The sequence below is a fragment of the Giraffa tippelskirchi genome, chromosome 9, assembly GCF_054371585.1.
Source record: "Giraffa tippelskirchi isolate mGirTip1 chromosome 9, T2T-mGirTip1v1.2.pri, whole genome shotgun sequence".
Taxonomy (NCBI): domain Eukaryota; kingdom Metazoa; phylum Chordata; class Mammalia; order Artiodactyla; family Giraffidae; genus Giraffa; species Giraffa tippelskirchi.
In genome coordinates, this window is record NC_137283.1 from 101,117,163 (window position 1) to 101,138,492 (window position 21,330).

General features: G+C 36.8%; 1 protein-coding gene across 4 annotated transcripts in view; it reads right to left on the bottom strand.

Annotated features, from left to right (window-relative positions):
* Positions 1 to 210: 210 nt before the first annotated feature.
* Positions 211 to 21,330, bottom strand: part of RFX6 (regulatory factor X6) — a 120,624-nt gene continuing 99,504 nt past the window's right edge. For all 4 annotated transcript variants that reach the window (XM_081529570.1, XM_081529568.1, XM_081529567.1 and 1 more), the window contains 12 exons: positions 18,873 to 18,950; positions 18,642 to 18,755; positions 16,511 to 16,560; positions 13,993 to 14,152; positions 12,910 to 13,054; positions 11,498 to 11,607; positions 10,442 to 10,559; positions 8,867 to 8,989; positions 7,830 to 8,036; positions 5,914 to 6,426; positions 4,518 to 4,730; positions 211 to 1,633 (listed from right to left, as the gene is read on the bottom strand). In XM_081529570.1, the coding sequence (XP_081385696.1) occupies positions 1,458 to 1,633; positions 4,518 to 4,730; positions 5,914 to 6,426; positions 7,830 to 8,036; positions 8,867 to 8,989; positions 10,442 to 10,559; positions 11,498 to 11,607; positions 12,910 to 13,054; positions 13,993 to 14,152; positions 16,511 to 16,560; positions 18,642 to 18,755; positions 18,873 to 18,950 (2,007 nt within the window). In that variant the 3' untranslated portion in view covers positions 211 to 1,457. The remainder of the gene's footprint in view (positions 1,634 to 4,517; positions 4,731 to 5,913; positions 6,427 to 7,829; positions 8,037 to 8,866; positions 8,990 to 10,441; positions 10,560 to 11,497; positions 11,608 to 12,909; positions 13,055 to 13,992; positions 14,153 to 16,510; positions 16,561 to 18,641; positions 18,756 to 18,872; positions 18,951 to 21,330) is intronic.

Sequence of the window (21,330 nt, forward strand, 5' to 3'; positions counted from 1 at the left end):
TCAAGTTTTAACATTCGTGGCCAAATACGTCTTAAAACTGTTTAGTTTTCTCCTTCAGTCCAAGCTCTTATTAATTTCATTTCCTTTGTGCTCATGATATTACCATAGCATAGAATAGGACACTTAGATTTCTCATGATTTGTTATTGTTGCAAAACATTTCTGCTAATTAACTAGCTCATAACTACATACTAGCAAATGGTAGCAACACTCCAAGTCCACAGATAATTGTTTATTGCTTGCTGAAAACAGTTCCACAGTTGGTCTTTACCAAATTACATCATGATGTAAAATGGGTGTTTAGGGCTTACAGATTCTTTTATAATGTACTCAGGACTTACAGTATAACCTTATGCTTAATAAAAATAATAGAACACCTGTCATAAGATTATAGGAAAAACCTATAACGTTGATAGAAGTTTCCCATTACTATAGGCCACGAGTCTTAACAACAGACTTTTCAGTTAAGACGTATGAAAAAGATTCAGCTAGATAAATGGTGTATCAAATTGCATTGGTTAATACTTAATGAATGCTTCATTTTTGTGTTTGTTTTTGCATCTAGATGATCCTTAAATACTCACTCACTCTCAGTTTCTAAGCAAAGTACTCAATTAAAGACTGCTTCCATATCTGTAGAAGTTCAAACAGTCTACAAGTCACAATTTCTTTGTATTTATATGCATGGATCTGATATGCAAATATTCTAGAATTACTGTTTTTAATTTGATATACCAAGGAACTTTGCCTGCAAATCCCAAGAATTCTTTAGAAACAGTACCAGCCCTGAGAGCAACCAAGCCTCTAAAAATATTTCTATACTTTATTTCTTCCTATCTTTAAAAAGAAGGAAAGCATTTTTAATCTCCATTCAGTTACATAGAATTGGAATACTGCTATGTAACATAAATCATCATACTAACGCACAGGAATTGAAAGTCAAGCATCTTTGGTTGAGGCTGAATTGAACTAAGTCTTGATCCTGTAAACATTTCCATAGGAGGTAGCCATACACATTTGACTTGTTGTCAAATAAGGGATAGTAAACAATGATTCTGTGATTCTAATAAATTAAAAGTATTTTAAAAGCATTAAATAAATGTTTCTTTTTTTAAAAAACCAAAAATGAAACAGCACACAGATTTTCAATAAATTAAGAAGAGAAATATTAAATCTTCATAGTTGAAATGTCTGCATCTTCAAACCTCCATTGATTCATTTGATGTTTGATGCTATAATTAATAATGGGACCACATACATTCTAAACAAATTGTTTGCAAGGCAAATTCTGCAAGTATTTCCATTCACTATGGAGTTGTCCATAGTTTTATACCAGTGACCTAAAAAACAATATCCTGCCACTGGATAGTCCATTTTCTTTCTCTGATGGCAGTCTGAGTAGATAGGATTTGAATGGTAAAGATTTTTTAATTTCAAACCCCACCCAACACTGTTGCTTTAAGTGCCTCCAGCTGCTGTTCCCATGAACACAGTGTTGATTGGTGGTAGAGATGATACCATTTCTCTACCATTTGTTCCATGGGAGTCCAGGGGTTCTTGAGCTGGATATTGATTGGAAGTTCCATACATACACTGGGAGGAGGAGGAAGGAATTGGGGTTTGCAGGCTGGATGCTGTAAGGGAAAATATAATTAGCAATTGAAAAAAGACTGACAGTTTCTTTTTTCTGTGCCACTCATTTTAAGCCTTCATACTTACTTGTGCATTTAGCATGTATATCTGTACTAAATTTGAGTGTGTATGGTTTCTCAGAGTAATTCTCATCTTTTCTTTCATTTTTCCCCTTGCATTTTCCTTCTTCAACGTATTTCACAAAGAAAACTCAATTTCAAATGTAAATTCAGACAACTTTATCACCAAAATATACCTCCAGTCTACCTCCTCTTTCCATCTGCATCTCCACAATTGGAGTTCAAACCGCCATCTTCTCTTTACCTGGACTAACACAGAAGCCTCCTAACTAGTCTCAGGACTCTTACCTTTGTTTGCTTTACTTTTCACCCTGTAGAGAGTGGCTAGGATAATCTTGCCGAAGTGGACATCAAATTGTCCCTCTTCTCAAATGCTACAATGACTTTCCATTACTCTTAGAACAAAATCCCAGCTCCTTGCCCTGGTTTATAATACCCTAGGTGAGTTGGCCTCTGCCTTCTGATTTATTTTACTCCCCTCTCTTCATTCACCATGCTCAAAACACATGAGACTTCTTTCTACCCACTGAACCCAAAGAATTCTCATTTCAGAGGTTATGCAACTTGCTATTCCTTCTGCCTAGAACTTATACCATCAGATCTTCACACTACCTCCTTCTTATCACTCAGCTTTCAACTCAAATGTTTCTGCCTCAGGATTCCTTTCCCAACTATTTTAGCTAAAGCAGCTCATCCATTACTATCTGTCATTTTACCTTAGTATTTAATTGACCTGAGAGTATCTGAAATTATCTGTTTTAATGCATTTAAAAAATATTTTCATTGCTTGATCTTTCCCTACTAGAATGTAGACTTGTTACAAGCAGGAACTCTGACCTGATCACTGCCATAACTGCACACCTAAAATGAGGATTGGCACATCACAGTAGGTTCTCAAAATTGTTCACTAACTGGCTCACTAGCACTACATTTCCTGCATTTTTGGTTGCTGCTTTCTCAGTACTGTTTTTCTTCTTTTTCTAAGTACCATCATCTCTGTCACTAAAAAGCAGGTTCATAACTAAGGACATTTAATTATAGGTCCTAACTCCCCTTGTGGTGCTTCCCAGGTGGCTCAGCGGTAAAGAAACTGCCTGCCAGTGCAAGAGACTCAGGTTCAATCCCTTGGTGGGGAAGATCTCCTGGAGTAGGAAATGGCAGCCCTACCCTTGCCTGGAAAATACCATGGACAGAGGAGCTTGGTGGGCTACAGTCCATGAGGTGACAAAGGGTCGGGCATGACTGAGCACGCACACACACACACCCCTTGTGGTACTCACTCAGCTTACTCTATTCCCTCTTTTCACCCTGAAGTCTTCTTTGCAATTCGCTTATAAGCCAGCGAAGATAACTAAAGCTTAGAGTCTTTCCTATACCCAAACTATGTTCCATCAAGGTGTCTACTATCTCTACAAGTAAACAGAACTAATAGTAACAACAACAACACGGGACATTTTAGTCTCACAGCAAGGAAACTTCCTGAAGTGGAATTTTCTGCTTCATTAGAGTAACCCAGAAGCAATGACTGTATGCAGATAGCATGAGATGAGCTGGCAGACTCTACTCAGGGAGCATCTGTAATGGTCATAGGAAGGGAAGAAGTGCTTCCTATTGAATTATTGGAAAAACACGCTGAGAGAGGAGAATGGACTTTATTCAGTTTTTCCTTATGCTCTGTTTGGGTGTTGATTCCCTTTTCTTAACGCTAATCTGAAATCAATTCCATTGGAAGATTTTAGTCATCTCATATAAACATTAACACTGCACCTGCCCTGATACTTACATGGATATATACTTTCCCTGTGTTACATTATTAGTGGGTTTAGAGACTAAATCTATGCCTTTTTTTCTGTCCCCTTTTTTCAACTCACTGATATATAGAGATCCGACTACATGGCAGACACTTTGCTGGGGGCTGGTGAATCATCTAGTACAAGTTGTCGTATTTTCTCAGGGACAGCAACCTTGTTGGAATAAGATGCTAGGGGACTTCATGGCAAACATATGGTTTTGCTCATTTTTACTTAAAATGTACATTATAGACTAAGAAAACAACATTTTCTACAGGTTGTCTAATCATATTTTATGTACAAATGAGAAAGTGATAGTAACCTTCCTCACAAGTCACCATTTTTAAAAACCTGGAGTGGTTTTATGATACTGATGGAGATTATGGTGTCCAAAAACAGCTCTTGTCACTGGCTCTGCTTCCAACGGTGAATAAGAGAAAGTGAGAAAAATATATTATTGCCCTTACAGTTTTTTAGACTACTTTTGATAGGTTATATGAAATATTTTCATACAAATTAGATGCCAGATATTCTTTTTGGAAAGAATAACAGATCTAGCAGTAGGTTGCATGGTGACATATATATTGAAAAATGGTAAGACTGTTCCTAACAGATTCAAAAACATAACTTCAGATCTAAACTGATAAACCAAAGGTGGGAACATGAGTGCCCAGTTAATACTGGATACCTGAGGTTACTGCTAAGTTGCTTCAGTCGTGTCCGACTCTGTGCGACCTAATAGATGGCAGCCCACCAGTCCCCTGTCCCTGGGATTCTCCAGGCAAGAATACTGGAATGGGTTGCCATTTCCTTCTCCAATGCACGAAAGTGAAAAGTGAAAGTGAAGTCGCTCAGTTGTGTCCAACTCTTCGTGACCCCATGGACTGCATCCTACCAGGCTCCTCCGTCCATGGGATTTTCCAGGCAACAGTACTGGAGTGGGGTGCCATTGCCTTCTCCGACCTGAGGTTAACCGCATTTTAAAAATATTTTCAAAAATTATTAATATAATTTACCTACTACGGGAGTTCGACATGCAGCTGAAGGTGGTGTGTCTGCATAAAACGAGCTGGTCTGCTTTCTACCACCATCATCTAAAATGTTGAGCGGATCATGAATGTCACCATATGGAGGCAGAGAGCGAACACTGCTGATGACAGAAACGTGTTGATTCACCATCGATCCAAGTCTATGAGACTCTGGGTAGTTGACGTTGCTCCCATAGTACCCTATGGCAGAAAGTGTTGAGAAAGTAGAGTTAACTTATCGCAAATAATATTCAGGAAGAAAAATGAAAGGACAAGGTAATAGGAAAGATCCCTCGAGATACCCTCCTATAAATACTACATTGACATCAACATTTACAATACAGTTGGATATGTGCTTATATATGGATATGGTTCACTTGTTGTTTTTTGTTTTTAAAATACGTAAGAGTTATCATATTAATTTTGAGATATAAAATGACACCTCTCTCATATTTCCCTTCTCTAAATTAAGAAGATCTTATGATGCCTATGAAGAAAAAAAGCACTATTAGCTTTTCACAAAGATTACTCTACTTATCAAGTACCAGTTTTATTGACAGATTCAAGTTTCTGGGAAGAGGACTGGTCTTTGCTGAGGAGAGGAGCAACAAAGCAGCCACTTTGGTGGCTGAATAAGTCCACAGAGCTTTTCAACTCAGTAGCTTTACATGTTTTACCAGCCCAACAGGAAGCACTGTCTGGGCCCTAATCTTTAAGATCTGCTGCTAGCTCTCTGGAAGAAACATTATTCACTAAAAATATCTTCAAAGGACAGAACATTCTTCTTTGGGGCTAACATATGGTTTTAGAATTTTTTCACCCTGTGTGGCATTTAGAAGGGCAATTGTAATAAAGCCACAAGAATTAGGGATATGCTTGTGCTGTGCTGTGCTTACTCACTCAGTTGTGTCTGGCTCCTTGTGACCCCCCCATGGACTGTAGCCCGCCAGGCTCCTCTGTCCATGGGGATTCTCCAGGCAAGAATACTGGAGTGAGTTGCCATGCCCTCCTCCAGGGGATATTCCCAACCCAGGGATCAAACCCAGATCTCCTGCATTACAGGCAGATTCTTTACCATATGAGTCACCAGGGAAACTCAAGAAGCTGGAGTGGGTAGCCTATCCCTTCTCCAGGGGAATTTCCTGACTCAGGAATCGAACTGGGGTCTCCTGCATTGCAGGTGGATTCTTTACCAGCTGAGCTACCCAGGAAGCCCAGGGATATGCTTGTACATGGCTGAAATTAGCTCCAAATGTCTAAGATTCCATGATCTTGAGAAAGTTCTACACAGGATGATGTGCTGTTCACCAGACGTGGAACTCAATGTCTGGTTTTGCCTAACTGCCATCTCAGGAAAGGAAAATTTCTTTAAAAATTTCAATACCATTAGGTGAATTAGGAGGCAATGTTGCTCCTTGGCAGCTGGCAGCCCCTGCATTGCTCAAGAAATTGAAGCCTCCTGTATTTAAAAACTGCAGACTATGTGGATCTTGGCCATGTGGGGATGGTCCATAGCTGGAAGGTGGCCGAGAATTATATGGGGACCCAGCACAGCTGCCACTGAAGAAGTCTCTAGAAAGCTGCTGGTCACTCCAGACCACACATCGACCATGCTCTGGGCGATGAGGATAGAGTCCTGATGGAGTGTGAGGCTGTGCCCTAAACACAGTCTGATAGTTAGAGTTGGTCCCATAAAAATCATGGTTGGCTTGAGGGAGAGTCGGATAAATAGGTTCTGAGTATGCTGAGCAGTGTGATGGGGCTGAGAGTACTGGGCCCACACTCGGGGGTCTCCCTGCCATTGGCCCCTGGTTAATGACGCTTCCTCGGCTCGCCATAGCTGGAGAAATAGGTGGTGTCATCAGATGACCAGAGCTCTGGGAAAGCTCCATTTGACCTGGAAAAAAGTTACCAGAGCATTCACTAGTAGCAGATTAAAAACAGATGGGCTCACAACATTTAAAATTATGCAGAAGATATATTAATATATATTTTTTCCAGCTTAGATCATTTCTAACTTCCAAAAATAACAGGACTGGAGAAACAACAAAACTCTAGGCTTAAAAATATCATCACAACATGTATGTGTTTCACAACAGTGGCAACTTTTGGAGTTACTGACCATGGAGAAGAGCCTGGGATGGCTTCATCCTTCCATCTGTATAAAGATGATTAGAGCTAAAGTTTGGGAAGGGCTAAGGGTCTGCTGTTTACCTTTCTCTGTAATTAAAAAAACACACTGAATGCTAAATGTATAGAAGGGATATTGTAGATCCCATCGCTTCAGTCGTGTCCAACTCTTTGCGACCCTATGGACTATAGCCCACCAGGCTCCTCTGTCCATGATATTCTCCAGGCAAGAATACTGGAGTTGATTGCTGTGCCTCCTCCAGGGTATCTTCCCAACCCAGGGATCAAACCTGCAATTATTACGTCTCCTGCATTGGCATGCAGGTTCTTTACCACTAGTGTCACCTGGGAAGCCAATGTATAGTGTGAAAGAGAAATGCAATAATGTCAAAAAGACAATGGTTTCAAAGCAGCCAATTCAAAACTTCATGCAAACTCCACTGATGAGCAGTGAGATATGAAAGATACCAAATCCCTGGGCCTCCAGCTTTCCGTTGTTGGAATTAGGCCCCTGAACTATAACGCCCTTCCAGGGTTAAAATTCTGTGTGTCCAACAAATAAGGTATATAGGAGGATTTCAAGGAAGACATAAGGCAATAAGTGGACTTAAAGTATTATGTAGTAGCTAGTTTAAGCCATAAACATTCAGACCAACAGGGAACTACAGACCAAAGGGGAAAATTTTTGTGATGGTTATCCTAAAAGAGCTGAATCTTTTTTTTTTTTTTGAATTTATATATTTGGCATCAGGTCTTAGTTGCAGGTCCCCTGAATCTATTTTACAATGGAGGACAAATAAAGTCTCCTCAAAATCCATAAATAAGCAAGTAGCTCATATTTTTTACTTTCAAAGTATCTTAAGGATTTTGTGGACACCTAATCTATTTCTTTCTTCCACCAAGTGAGAATAACCAAGTATTTGGACTTCTGATATAACTAGAAGAGTATGTTAAAGTGTGATGGCTATCTTTAAAATGGTGTTGATAAAAATATGAATGACAAATGTTGAAAATCACAAAAATATTATAAAGCTTTATTAGAAGTCATCGGAGATAAGCCTTTTTATTCTTGGAACATCTGGAGGTTATTGGCTTTAAGAAAACAAAGAACTAGGTTCCTGTGAGACATACTGAAGCCTAAGTGATGTTCTTGGTTGTCTCACAGCCTACCTGGAAGTGGCATGTTGTCTGTATTTCCAGCAGGGAATGGGTGCAGAGTGGAGGTTAAGCCTCCAGGTTGACTAGATGACAGAGGAAGATAGGTTGTCTCCACATGGCTTTCATTCTTCACAGTATCGCTGGGAACAGTGCTCCCTTTATTACGGTTGGCCAGAAAGCATGAACTCGGAGAAGCGGTGAAGGCAGCTTTACTTGCATCTGAAAAGTTTTTTTTAAAATAGGAAAGCTAACATCATTGCCACATTCCTAGTAGATAAGCCCAAGTGAAAAACAAAACAAACAAATTAAAAAAAAATAAAAAGCTGTAAATGTTCCAGGGCTGTGTCATAAATCTGGAAATTTTTGAGAAATGTTTTCCATGGGAAATAAGACTGGCAGACCTTTGGTTTTGGAAGAAGTGCTGGGCTTTGTTAACCATATATTTGTGGATATAGGTATTTTCTTGTTTTTGTTCAGTCACCCAGTCATGTTCAACTCTTTGTGACCCCATGGAATGCAGCATGCCAGGCCTCTCTGTCCCTCACCATCTCCCAAAGTTTGCTCAAGTTCATGTCCGTTGCATCGGTGATGCCATCCAGCCATCCAGATGTTTTCTTAGGGGCACTAAATAATCCACTCTGTAGTGAATAGCCTTCAAAATGCAAGTCATCACATGCCAAATAGATGAGTTTCCTTCTTCCTCTAAATTCCTCTAGAACTTACCTCTGCACTATTTATAAGACATGTTGTCTTGAATTATAGTTATTTTAGTATCATAGTCACTTCTCCAATTTTATCTAAGTTCTCAGAAGTTAAGAATATCGATTTTATTCTTCAGAGTTTCCAGTTGACTACTTGACTACTCTATGTACCAATGGAGGAAAGAAGAAATAGGGCTCTCTTAGTATTAGTATCCTGTGTTAGTAGTGACAATTTGGTGGGGAAAAATCTGAGTCTACTATCAATCCACTTAACAGGTGTGCTTACAAATTCCTGAAATTAGGTTTCAACAAAGAAAGATGCAAAGTAAGATGTACATTTTAAATTACCTGAATTCTTCATATACTTGTCCAATAAATTCTGTAACTCCTGTTCTTTGTCATTATTAAACTGGGTCTCCATGGCGAGCAGAATGTATTCATCAAGAAGCATTCGGATCAAATGGAAAGAACCTTGTTTATGGATGGGGAATGAGGAGCGGGCATTGCGAGATGAAATAAGAGAAAGAAAGAGAAGGAAAGAAAAAAGAGAGAAGTCAAGTTATCTTTGTGACCATCTCGCAGCACTTTACAAGGAGCAACTGAAATAAACAAATACTTGTTGGACTTTAAATGACCTGCTAAGACCAACATGCTTAACTCGGGTCTCTAATCTTTTTGTGAACCGCCTGCCCAGCTCCCTGTGTGTACTGTCCTGCCAGCTCTTTGGCCACTAATTACATCAAAGGAAAATACGGATGAAAGTGAGACATGCTTTATGCTTTAAGAGGGCATACATTGGAGTGTGATAAGCTTTAACCCGGGGAGAATGAGCTCTACTCTCCTCTATTTCTGTTTACTTTGGACTAAATAATTAGACAATAGCCAACATGGTCTGAAAAAAGTATCAAGTGAGAAGATGTCTTTTTCTCCTGAAACAAAATGTTCTTTCATTTAAAAGAAAAAGAGTAATTTTCACATGGAAGATGTCCTGGAAAACCTTAAACTTCTTTTATTCAACAGATTTCCCAATGAGTATTTTTTCATAATAAAGTCAGGATTAAGTATTGTATAATTTAAGAAACCTTAAGTATAAGCAACAAATTTCAGACAATAGACAATATATTTTGTTCATGCCTCAATACAAGTTCACTGATTTAATCTAATTCTGTTGGAAATTAAATGAAAACAACTTACTTAATTGTAACCTGTTTTATAATGTGAAGATTCTGCAAAATGCAATTACAAAGTGCAGAAGTAACTGTCCAGTAGACAGCATTATAACTACCAACAAAGAATCTGAGAAATTTTAGGAAAAACAAGGTATTCAACTTTTAAATAAGGTAACTTGACTCAATTTTTTCATAAGTCATATGGATCAGGAAAGATGGTTCAGAAACATATGATAGCATGTCTTCTAATCAGCTCTTTGATTCTTGGAATACAGCTATGTGGGTTCCTGGAAAAGATGCAAACATTTACCATACTGCAATGAATAGTGCCTTTGGAAAGTAACGTATGGATTATTGTTTATTTGCTTGTTTAATAAACAAAATTTATCCAAGCACTGATGGAATGTAATGGTTACAGCTGCTATTTACTGTGTATACCAGGTGCTGGCAATTTATTTTTATATATATCACCTCACTCAATTGCCTAGGTAAACCAATGAAAGAAGTATTTTCCCATTTCTACAATGAGCAGACTAGCTTGGGTAAAAGCAAACTCAAAGAAAAGCTGTGTAAGGATTTAACTCTGCAAGTGGTCTGACTCTAATACCCAGGCTAATAACAATCACTGTCTACTGGTTTAATAGTCAGATTGGAGAAGTGATAGTGCCACACATTTAATAACTGATAGAAAATGTGACTGAGGAATGAATAATGTAATTCATCTAAGAAGAGTTTTATAAAGCACATAAGATACCAAAACTGGATGCATTGTTCAAGGTGAGATTATGCATTACTCGAGCACCAAAAAAGCTCCACTTCAGTAGGAAGTCTTGAGCCCTCTTCTTTAACGACCTCCCATTTTGCTTGCTGGTCTAAAAGTAAAGCAACAAAAACGAAACTATAAAATCTCGCATCTCATCATTACATGCTTCGTACATAATATCAAGAGGCAGATAAACTGACAGATGGACAGATGGCATAGCATGCCTTTTATTTCATCAAATAAAATGATCTGTCCAGGGATTTTAATTTTCATCTGTCTTTGCTGTCATTTCTCAGGTTCATAGATCTTTATTCTGCATGGTTTTGTTACCTAACAGAATTGGACAACAAAATGAAATAATTTACAAAATATTTTCTCTCAATTTTCCTTTGACAGAGCTTTAAAAAGAGCAGGAGCGAAGTATGAAGAAAGGGTTATATATTTCTGTGAATGATTAACTGACTTCTCTGGTCCTGAATGTTAATCTGTTTTCCTTCCAGGAGAAAAAAAAGTTCCTACACTATAACTAGTTTCCTTGATATGGAATGGCTAACACCAACTGGTGATGGATATATTTGTTCTTATGGCCTTGTGTGATGGATGACTTGAAGGGTAACTGAAAGAGTTGAAGAAACCACAAAATACTGAGCTCCTGGAATTAAAAAATGCAAATTACTTTAAATTATATCTTCTGTCACCTTCTATGAAAACATGCTTTTTAAGAAAACGGCCAGATCTTTCCAGTTTTAAGTTTCTCTTTCACTACTGATGTTACTCAGTTGTAAACTTATTGACTGATAATGAAGGCACAGTGGCTTGTAGTCTGTCAGAAAACAATAAATAAAATCCAATTCATGTCCAGTGCTCTCAAATCTGCTGTATTTCTAATCTTGATATTTGACTTGCCTTATTGGTAGGGTTTCAAAAGCTTTTCAAAGCATTATTACACATATCCTATCACCACCCCTCACCACTCAAGAAATTACAGCCAGTTTAGCATTTGCTATTAACAAAATCTTATTTTCTGAATATATCACTGAAAAGTACCTTAATAACTCTCTGCTCCACCACAGTATCCAACCAGTCAATGAAAGCCTCCACAGTGGCATTCTTCTTAAGGAGATCTTTCAGTTCTTGGAATACTGTGACAGAATCATCTACCATGTAAAAAGAAAAAAAAAAGAAAGCCTAATATTGTATTCTATTTTGAACCTAAGATAAAACCTAAAACTAGAATAACTGGTAATTTTATAAGATAAAAGGGAAAGACAGGTAGATTAAATTAAATGTGTTAAAGAAATTAATTTCATATACTGGAAACTAACAAAAAGTCCTTAGTTCTTTACTCTTCAAAATTTTAGTCACAAGTGTATATGTCTTGGTATATACTGAAATGCAGTTTTATATATTATACACTAGGAAGGAATAAGTTGTCAATAGAGATGATAATTCATTTTGAATGCAATGCTTTCATTAAATGCAAGGGATTAGTTGAAAGTTAATGAATGAACTAAGCTAGACTTGTTGATTTCCTGCTTTCTGAAATACCTTTTATCTTTAGCAAAAATTAAATTCTGCCCTGCAGAAATGAGCCACTTAAATGAATAATCTTTTATCATGTAGAAGTTAAAGGGGCAGTTTAGGACGATCATTTTATTAAACAGTTTGAGGTTTAGTAAGAATCTCAAAGGGTAATATAATTTTGTTAGGAAACAGAAAACAGGACTAAGGTTGGACTGTCCTGAGAGAGAAGTGAGTTATAGTCTATATGAGGCTGCATTTTTTTTGGTCTTTTCAGAGAGAAATTGTAGGAAAAACAGTTGGTTATTATCCCTGGGAAATGGAACCTGATTGTGTGGTCACATATACTGGCTTGGTAAATGTCAGACTGTCTAAACCTAAGCAGGGCACTTCTGCTTTGAAAAACATGATTGCGTTATCATTTGGATATGCATTGTACACCATACGATGCCAAGAGTGGAAAACACATGGAAACACATATGCATGTAATATAAAACTGGAAGAAAACCCAAAACCATTTTGATTATTCCTAGGTTTTTTTCTATTTGGGTTATTTCTAAACAATGAGATTATAGATGGCTTTTATTTTCTTCTTAACATTTTCTATATTTTCCAGGTTTTTCACAATCAGTAAGTACAACTCTTAAAATAGAGAACAAATTTTCAAATTAAAAGTATTTCTATAAACCAAGGTGTCTCAAACATTTATGATTTTGCAGTCCAAGGGGACACTTGGGAATGTCTGGAGACATATTTGGTTGTCACAGCTTGGAGTGGCTGCTACTGGCATGTAGGGGATAGTGCCCAGGGATGCTGCCAAACATCCTTCAATACACAAGACAGTCCCTGCCCTGCCCCACAAACAGTTATCTAGTCCAAGACAAGGATAGCACTGAGACTGAGAGACGGACGCTGCTCTAAACAGAGAGAAGGCTCACATTCAGTGTAGATATCAGATTCAGTGTCTGTACTGCCCGAAATGGTGAGAAGGGCCTGAGATCCGATGCTATTCAAGTCAACTTTTTCAATATCAGATACCATAGAATTCACAACATGCTGGTCAAAGAGAGCTGGTCTGGCAATCTGCATAAAGAAAGTAAAAAGGATACTAAGTTATGCCATTGATCCTTCATCTAAAGAAAAATTTAGCTTCTAGAGAAATAATTCTCTGAGAGAAATGTATCATAAATAACTCATTTCTTATTTTAAAACTAAAAGCAGTAGCTGAGACTCATAGTCATCTCTGTTAAAGGTTTGAAAACTATTTTTGGAATAAGAAAATATTTCTTTTATCCATGGTCATAAAATAAGAATTTCACAATGTTATATTTCTTATCCGAAACTATCCTAAACAAGTCTTTCAAAATTTCGGAGGCTGATGACCTTCATAAAGCAAAGGATTATTTGGGGAGAGAGGAAGTGTATTTTAACAATATACAAATATGTAACTCTAACTTAAGAATTACCTTTTTCTTCCTATTTAAGAAAACTAAATTAGAAGTAGTTTAAAATGTGTTGTGGGTTTCACAATATCAGATGGGCTCATTCCCCACAATCTATTAATTTTATTAATTGGATTTATTAATCAAATTCTTGTGGTAAATAAGAGTTTTACATTTTACATTACATTCAAAAGTTTTTTTTCTCTTTTTACTTTCTATTTTGAAATAATTTAAAATTTACAAAAATGTTGCAAAAAATAGTGTGGAGTATTTCCATATACTCTATACCCAGCTTCCCCTCATGATGTAAAACGTCATCATTTTACATAACCATTGTATATTACCAAAGTCAGGAAATCAACATGAGTACAATACTAGTAACTAAACTACAGACATAATTCAAATTTCATCAGTTTTCCCACTAATGTCCTTTCTCTGTTTTAGCATTCACTCTAGGATCTCACATTGGATTTAATTGTTGTCTACTTTGTCTCCAGTCTCTTAAAGTTCCTCAGTCTTTGCTAACAAATGATTCAATTTTGATTTGATGACTCAGATACCCTTGGCTGACCTACCTACCTGTGCAAGATGTAAGAAAGATGTTTGTCGTTTCAGAGATGATACAAATCTTCTCACGATAGGTATTTTCTTGTCAGTTAGAGCTTCTGGCAAATTTTCCAAGGATGAAACAACCCATTGTTCCCAATTCTTAGCAAAATTTCTTATATCTGCTAATAAGCTATAAAAATTCCCAAAGAATAAAAAACTCTGTATTAAATACTAAATAGTTCACAATGCATTAAATAAATGCAGTTTGATAGAGGTGTAGTATTATTCTGTGATTCTAAGAACAGGACTGAAGTCAGCCTAGGTCTGCCATTTATCATCTTGATCAAAATACTCAATCTCCTGAAACTCTAATTTCTTCATCTGTTAAATGGGAATAAGAATAGTATTCATGTCACAGGATTACAATGAGAACTACATGAAATAATTCATGGAAACTATTTGGGTTAAAATTTGGCAGGCAGAAAGTGATCAATAAAGATATACTTCATTATTAATATTGATAATTCAATCATCTTCTGTAAAATAGTTCTGGGAAAAGGTAAGTGTGCACTTGATTGTACATATCTTGGCTTCTTGAGAGACATGTATAGGGATCATAATGCCATTTCGGGTATTTAATGTTTGTTTCTAGTAACATATTCCTATAAGTCTACATGATTCCTATATTTCAACTTCCTAATAATTCCTATAATTCAAATATAACTATAGAATAAATTACCACAAATTATAGGACCTCATTTAGAAAATTACATATGTTGGTTAGGTATATATATTATGAGAATATACAAAAATTTATAAATCAGTCAACAACCTACATATGACATTGCAACAAAACTGATCTAAATATCTTTAGGGTGGGGCATATGTTGGGGAGCAGTGACATGGTAAAGGAATAAAAACAGGCAGAGTTTGGAGTTAGACCTCAATTAAAATCTAGGTTCTGCTTCCTACTAATTTGGGCAAATAAATTAACTTCTTTGTACTCCCAGGTTCCTCTTTGTGAATTTGGGGTCATAACAGTTTGGAACAGTGTGACAAGTTGTTTTTCAAAACAATCCAATTGTTCAATGAAAAGGAATTGATTAATATAGTATTTTTCAGATGCTGGATGTCTAGGCAATCATTTAAAAAATGCTCATCTGTATTTGTTGATATGGGAAGATTTTCCCAGTATACTGCAAATAGTATGTGCACTATAATTCCATTTTTTAACATTCCTAGAAAAAAGTTTGTGAGATAATAACCTGACATTAAAAATCTAAGATTATCAGTGATTTTTTAAATGCACTTATGCATGTTTTTCATTTTCTAAATGAATACAAACTACTTGCATACTTAAGAGATAAATATATAAATAGTACTTTTCTGGTTGCTTGTAGAAATTAAGTGAAATAATTTAGGTAAAATTAAACTCCCACACTATGTTTAATAAAATTCAGCTGTTACTACTTGTTAGTTACATGGCTGAATGGCTTCCCAAGTGGCTCAGTGGTAAAGAATCTGCCTGCCAATGCAGTAGATGAAGGAGGCTTGGGTTTGATCCCTGGATCAGGAAGATCCCCTGGAAAAGGGAACGGCAACCCACTACAGTATTCTTGCTGGGAAAATCCCATGGACAGAAGAGCCTGGTAGGCTACAGTCCATGCCGTCACAAAGAGCTGGACACGACTTAGCGACTGAGCACACACACATAGCACGTGACTGAGTGCCTGTCATTATGTAAGCATAGCCATTTTGCTGTGACACAGAGTGTTGACTACCTAATTCAGAGCTCAGATTAGATGTTTAAAGACTATATATCAATAATTACAAGAAACTATTGACAGACCAACTACTATTTAAATAAACAAGCCAGTCTAGAGGAAAAGGTAAATAAAAAATAAAGATTGTTTTATCAATCATCATGTATTTATCGAGAACCTATTATCCCCACCTATGTATATTTGTATCCCCAAATACTAAAATAAATTTCATTACTTTATTAGAATTTATTGTTTTTTAAATTGGCTTTGTTTCAAGTTTCTATTGTTCTTACATGAGAAAAGACTTTGTGAAAAATCTTCAGGCATCATTTCCATTTGAGATCTTACTCCTTTGTTAAAAAGAAGGTAATAATTCCATTATGTTACTTTCTGATTTTCACAATTAAGACTAAAGTATAATAAATATAAAACAATTTTCCTTATGTTTTTATTATTGTGGTTATTTTCCATGAATTATCCCATTTATCTCCCTCTAGCCAGTTTCCATTGAAGAACTTCCTCCATATCTTAAAGGTCAACTATACTTAAATATTTATTTTTCACTTGGGCAGCTCTCAAAGGGATTTGAGGATTGTCCCATCAATTTTGTTCATTAAGGTTTGAATATAAAGATTGAGGCACATCTCTTCAGCTAATACAAATGGGCAGGAGCAGGAAAATAATACTGGTAAATGAATGAATTTCTACTTAATGTTTTGCTTTACTATAATGTATAAGGTTAAACCCTTTACAAGAAAGTATCATATTTTATTGACTGAACCTACCTTTCAGGCATTTCTTGCATTGTGGCAGGAATGAGTACATCTGTAAGAACCTTAATCACAGCAAAAGAGAGTTAACATAAATCCTTACTCAATATTTTTATAGAGACACACTTACTCTTTGTTAGCTACTTGTTATTCCGAGCTTTTCAGAGAATAATATGTTAACTCATTTCTGAAAGTTATACTTTTATCTCTAAAATGAATGTATATGTGAACTGTGTATGTGTGTTTGTGTGTGTGTAAAAGGCAAGGGGAGGGGTATATAGATATATTGCAATGCCATTTAAGCAGGTACATGAATATACTGAGTACAGAATGCTAGTTTTCAGAACATAAAGAACACTGAAAAGAAAGGGCTCGACTGACTGAGCCTTAAACACGGGTGAGATGGTGAGTAGGACCTTGATGAGAACAAGTGGAAAGAAAAAATTAGCGCTGACTGATCCCAGCTCAGGAAAAACTGATAAATAAAGGAGACAGGGAATCAGATAGGATAAGAACAGTATGGATCCCTTGGGCTGGCTCATAAACTGAGTGGGCCAGTCTCGGGAAGAGGACCAAGAGGGCTACAGAAGATATTTCAAAATGAGAGTAAACACTCATCTACAAAGGCCTGTGTAGCCTACTAGCAAAACACACATGTAGTCCATGGATATGAAACACTAAAACCAGACAGTATTGCAGATAACCATTATGCTCATCACCAATGAACTGGCCTTGGTAATTATGTACAGTTTGAAGGACTAAAAGCTGACCGGTCTCCAGAGGTGGGATGAAGGTCTTGCCAAAGCTCATGTTACAATACGCTACTCTACTTACAGTGCTCACTGTGGGAAAAACTGTGTATGGAAAGGTACTTAAACTCTGGATTTTGTGCTGGAGGCAAAGAAATAGACCATTTGGTAATGGGGAAAGCCATGCTTTACGGATATTTTTTGGAGGTCTGAAAGACAGTCGGAACAGCTTTACCTTGCTGCTGGTAAATGTGTGTGTATGAGCCCAGGTCTTATACCTACTCTTGGAACCACCTGCTTTCACCTTTCTGATTACTTCCTCATGTCTTAAACATTGCAGATAATCACTTAGTGCAAACTGAATCATTTCTCTGTAGATGATGATATTCATATTTGATCCAGAGAAATGAGACAATCCTTACCCTCCTTTGTTTTTCTTCAACTTTAACTAAAGGTGGAGAATATACAGCACTGACTCTATTCTCTTATCCTGCAGTAAGGAAGAATGGAACAGAGGATGCAAATATGGGCTACCTCATCCCAGGTCAAGCCCACCTACCAGTTCTCTACGTGCAAAGTTGCTTTTGGACTGTTTAGTGTCTGCTTCACTTCTCTGCAAAGTTGAGAATGTAATAGCAGCAACTAACTTAGATGAATTTTTCCCCCAAAATACTTCACAGGGCTCCAGCTTGGGTTTTCTTGCTTACTCAAATTATTAATATGTTTTAAAAGGAAAGCTTTTGTTTCTCTTTATGACAATTTAACAGGTTAATGCAGATAGACTCAATTCAAAATACCCAAATTGTAATACAGTTTTCTCCCTCAGCTTGGACCTGTATCTACTCTAACTTGGGAACAGATTCCTGGGGAAATTAGCTTTACCCTCTTTCGAGCTGAATGGCTGGTTTTGTGGCCAACCATCTCCTCTTTGCTTTCGATATCCTTCCTGATCCTTCTGTAGACACTTAGGGACTCTTATTTGGCTTAAGAACAAAATTCATCATTAATGCATTAACATTAGAGATTTTCAGATTTTTCAAGTTATTAGTCCTGTAAGAGTGCTTAATTCTGCTTTTCCCCAAACTCTGATACTGTGAAAAAGCCACTATTTATTCTGAAAACATCTTAGACAGTTAATAAAATTATGTAAGTTTTTATTGAAGTGTGTCATATTTAGAATCATTCTGTTTACAAAACAGAAACTGATTTTTGTTTTACTTAATATAATTTACATTAAAATACATTCACTATTATATACATACTATTAAGCTGATTGCTTTCTAATCAGAAAAAATTAGTAGTGTATCTCTAGCTAGAAATAACAAGTTTATTGAAAATATATTGAAAAGTTCAGATGGAATGAGAAATATATGTTTAAGTCATCCTAAAGAGCTTACCTTATAAAGAATTGAGTCACAAACACAGAAAATGTCAATTATAACTGGGTTTTCAAGCAGGGGAAGAAGATGATCAGGCATTCCTTGCCAAAAGTGTAATAAGAAATGCTGAATCTAGTTGAGAGCAAAGAATACGTACATTAACATTTTTCCTTAACATGAACTTGTATGAAAAACAAGAAAAGAATGTTTATATAATACAGTCAGCAAAGCATTCTTTGTTACTCTTACCTCCTCAAAGTTTCCATTTATTGCATTGTCCAAGATGCACTGGCAGTGAGTTTTGTACATCATTATTAGGGTATCAACCTATATCAAGGAAGAAAAATCTTAACAAAAACACCCTTTCAATGCTGCCTTCATTTTGTTCATGCATACATTTGTTCATATATTCAAACACATCTTTAAAATTCCTGTTATGTACCAAGCGCTGTGCTCAATGCTGAGGAAACAAAGGTAAAGGCATAATTCTTATTTTAAGGAGCACACTGCCTTGTGAAGGGAGAAAGGTAAGCAAATGGATAGATGCAGAAGAATGTGATAAGAAAAAAGAAAAAAGTGATTGTTCAGGGAACTATCAGTCAAAGCCACATTGTAGTTTTCTGCTTAATAAGAAAATCTCCTTTGATTGGAGAAATAAATGTAAAATGGTAACATACATTAACTCTTCACACAGTTTATTAAGCAGGTGCTTGGGCAGTGTGGTGCAGTGGTTTCCAGTTTCAGTTGTGGAGTCAGCTAACACTGAATGTTGGCTCCACTGCCCTGTTTTGCACAGGTTGCTTTGTCTCTGACCCCAAGCTTTATATCTTCAAGTAGTAATAACATATTACTTATAAGGTGTTGAAGAAGATAAAACAAGACGTGATGCACATGGAACAATTTTCCTCATGCAAAGCATAAGATCTTACTATATTACCTCCAATTACTAACAATATCAAATGACTCGTTGGCCAAAAAAGATTTCAACATTAAATGTCTGTTACAAAAATTCTCTATTTCCATGTATACACTAATACTTGTATCCACAGATAGAAAATCTTAAACATCTTACAATTTGCAGAGGGTTAGAACTTGTTAATATTCTGGCAAACTAGGAACACCCATGTTCAAAACATTTTTATTTTATAAGCTAGAAACATTCCTACCTGTTACAGGTTGTGTGTTCTATGTGAACAGAGGAAAAGGCTTAGATGTTAGAGGTGTGAACTCTGACTGCAGGAAACCTGGATTTGAATGCTAGCTCTCATCTGCCACTTAGTAGCTATGTGATGTTGGGCAAAGTACTTAACATTTATCTGTTTTAATTTCCCCATCTATAAAATGCAGATCATAAAAACAGTAAATATCTAATCGGGTTGTTATGAGGACTAAATAAATTAACACATGAAAGTGGCTGGAGTAATCCATAATACAATACTATGGTTAACTATTTTTATCTTTACAGTATCTAGGGTGGTGATGGTGACAGGGGTGTCCTACTCCAATTCTTTGCTCTCCAACCTTTATCCCTGCAGCCCAGTGATACCACACATCTCTGTGGGTTAGCCCAAAGCTGTATAATGATCGCATGCAAATTACCAATCTACCTCTAAGGAGGTATGCTGACTACACACCTCTGCCAGGATATGTCACCACTGATGCAAATGAAATACGCTCTTTACCTTAAGCAACAATTTTATATTTTCAGATGGGCCACAAGACATAGTTTTAAATGAGGATAAGAACAGCATGAATGATAGAAAGGAATTAATAACTGTTGTCAAAAATTAACCCTTTGACCCCTGAAAGCCACTAAAGAACAAGTGAACTTTTCTCTTCACAAGTGTTTCCATTTATTTGTGTCAAAATTTTTTCTTCTACACAGAAAGCATCAGAAATTTTAAACCTTATCATTGGTACTTTATTTGTTTATTTAATAGTTACACAGTCTTAGGGTAAGAACTTTTCCCTGTAGCATACTTTGCAGTCTTTATAAACATAATTTTGCTCAATTTTCTGAGAACATATATCACATTACAGAGGGTAGAATTAGAGGCACGTCTTCGCTCTAGTAAAGTCAGTGAGCAAGTGAGGGGGTAGCAACTGTCTTGAGTGATGCTCTGATGGGGGCAAAAAGCAGGTCCCTCAGCTTCAGCAAACATGGCTCACTGGGGTCAGCTTCTCACTAGGCAGCCTCCGTCATATCTGCTTCAACAAAGTAGGTGCTTAAAAGTGTTCAGCTTCAGCCACACCCCTCTTTCTACGAACTGACATGTTACCTGGGGAACTTGGCTACTGGCTAGGAAGGTAAAAGGCAGGGCCCAGCTGTCCTCAAAGGACAAAGGGAAGTATGAGGCTCATGATGGGGGCCCCTGGGAATGAATCTAGAAACCAGAGGTTATTTAAGCATCTTGAATACCGAGTGAGAAATGATCTACAGACCAGTTTTTCAAGTTGACAGATAAGGAATTCCTTGGAGGTTAGCAGAGAAGGCTGAAATAAACTACTGGAACATGTTCCTCACTTCTTTTTTTCTTTGTTATTTTCTCCGTCTACCCTCCTCACCTTGTATATTTACACAGTAAACATCTTCTTGATATGTTTGCATGTGAGCCATCCTCTCCACAAAGGTGAGCCAACAATATCCTCCCCCAAAGAACTGTGTTCCCCAAGGTCCAACAGATTTCCACAAGTTCCCCCACAAATT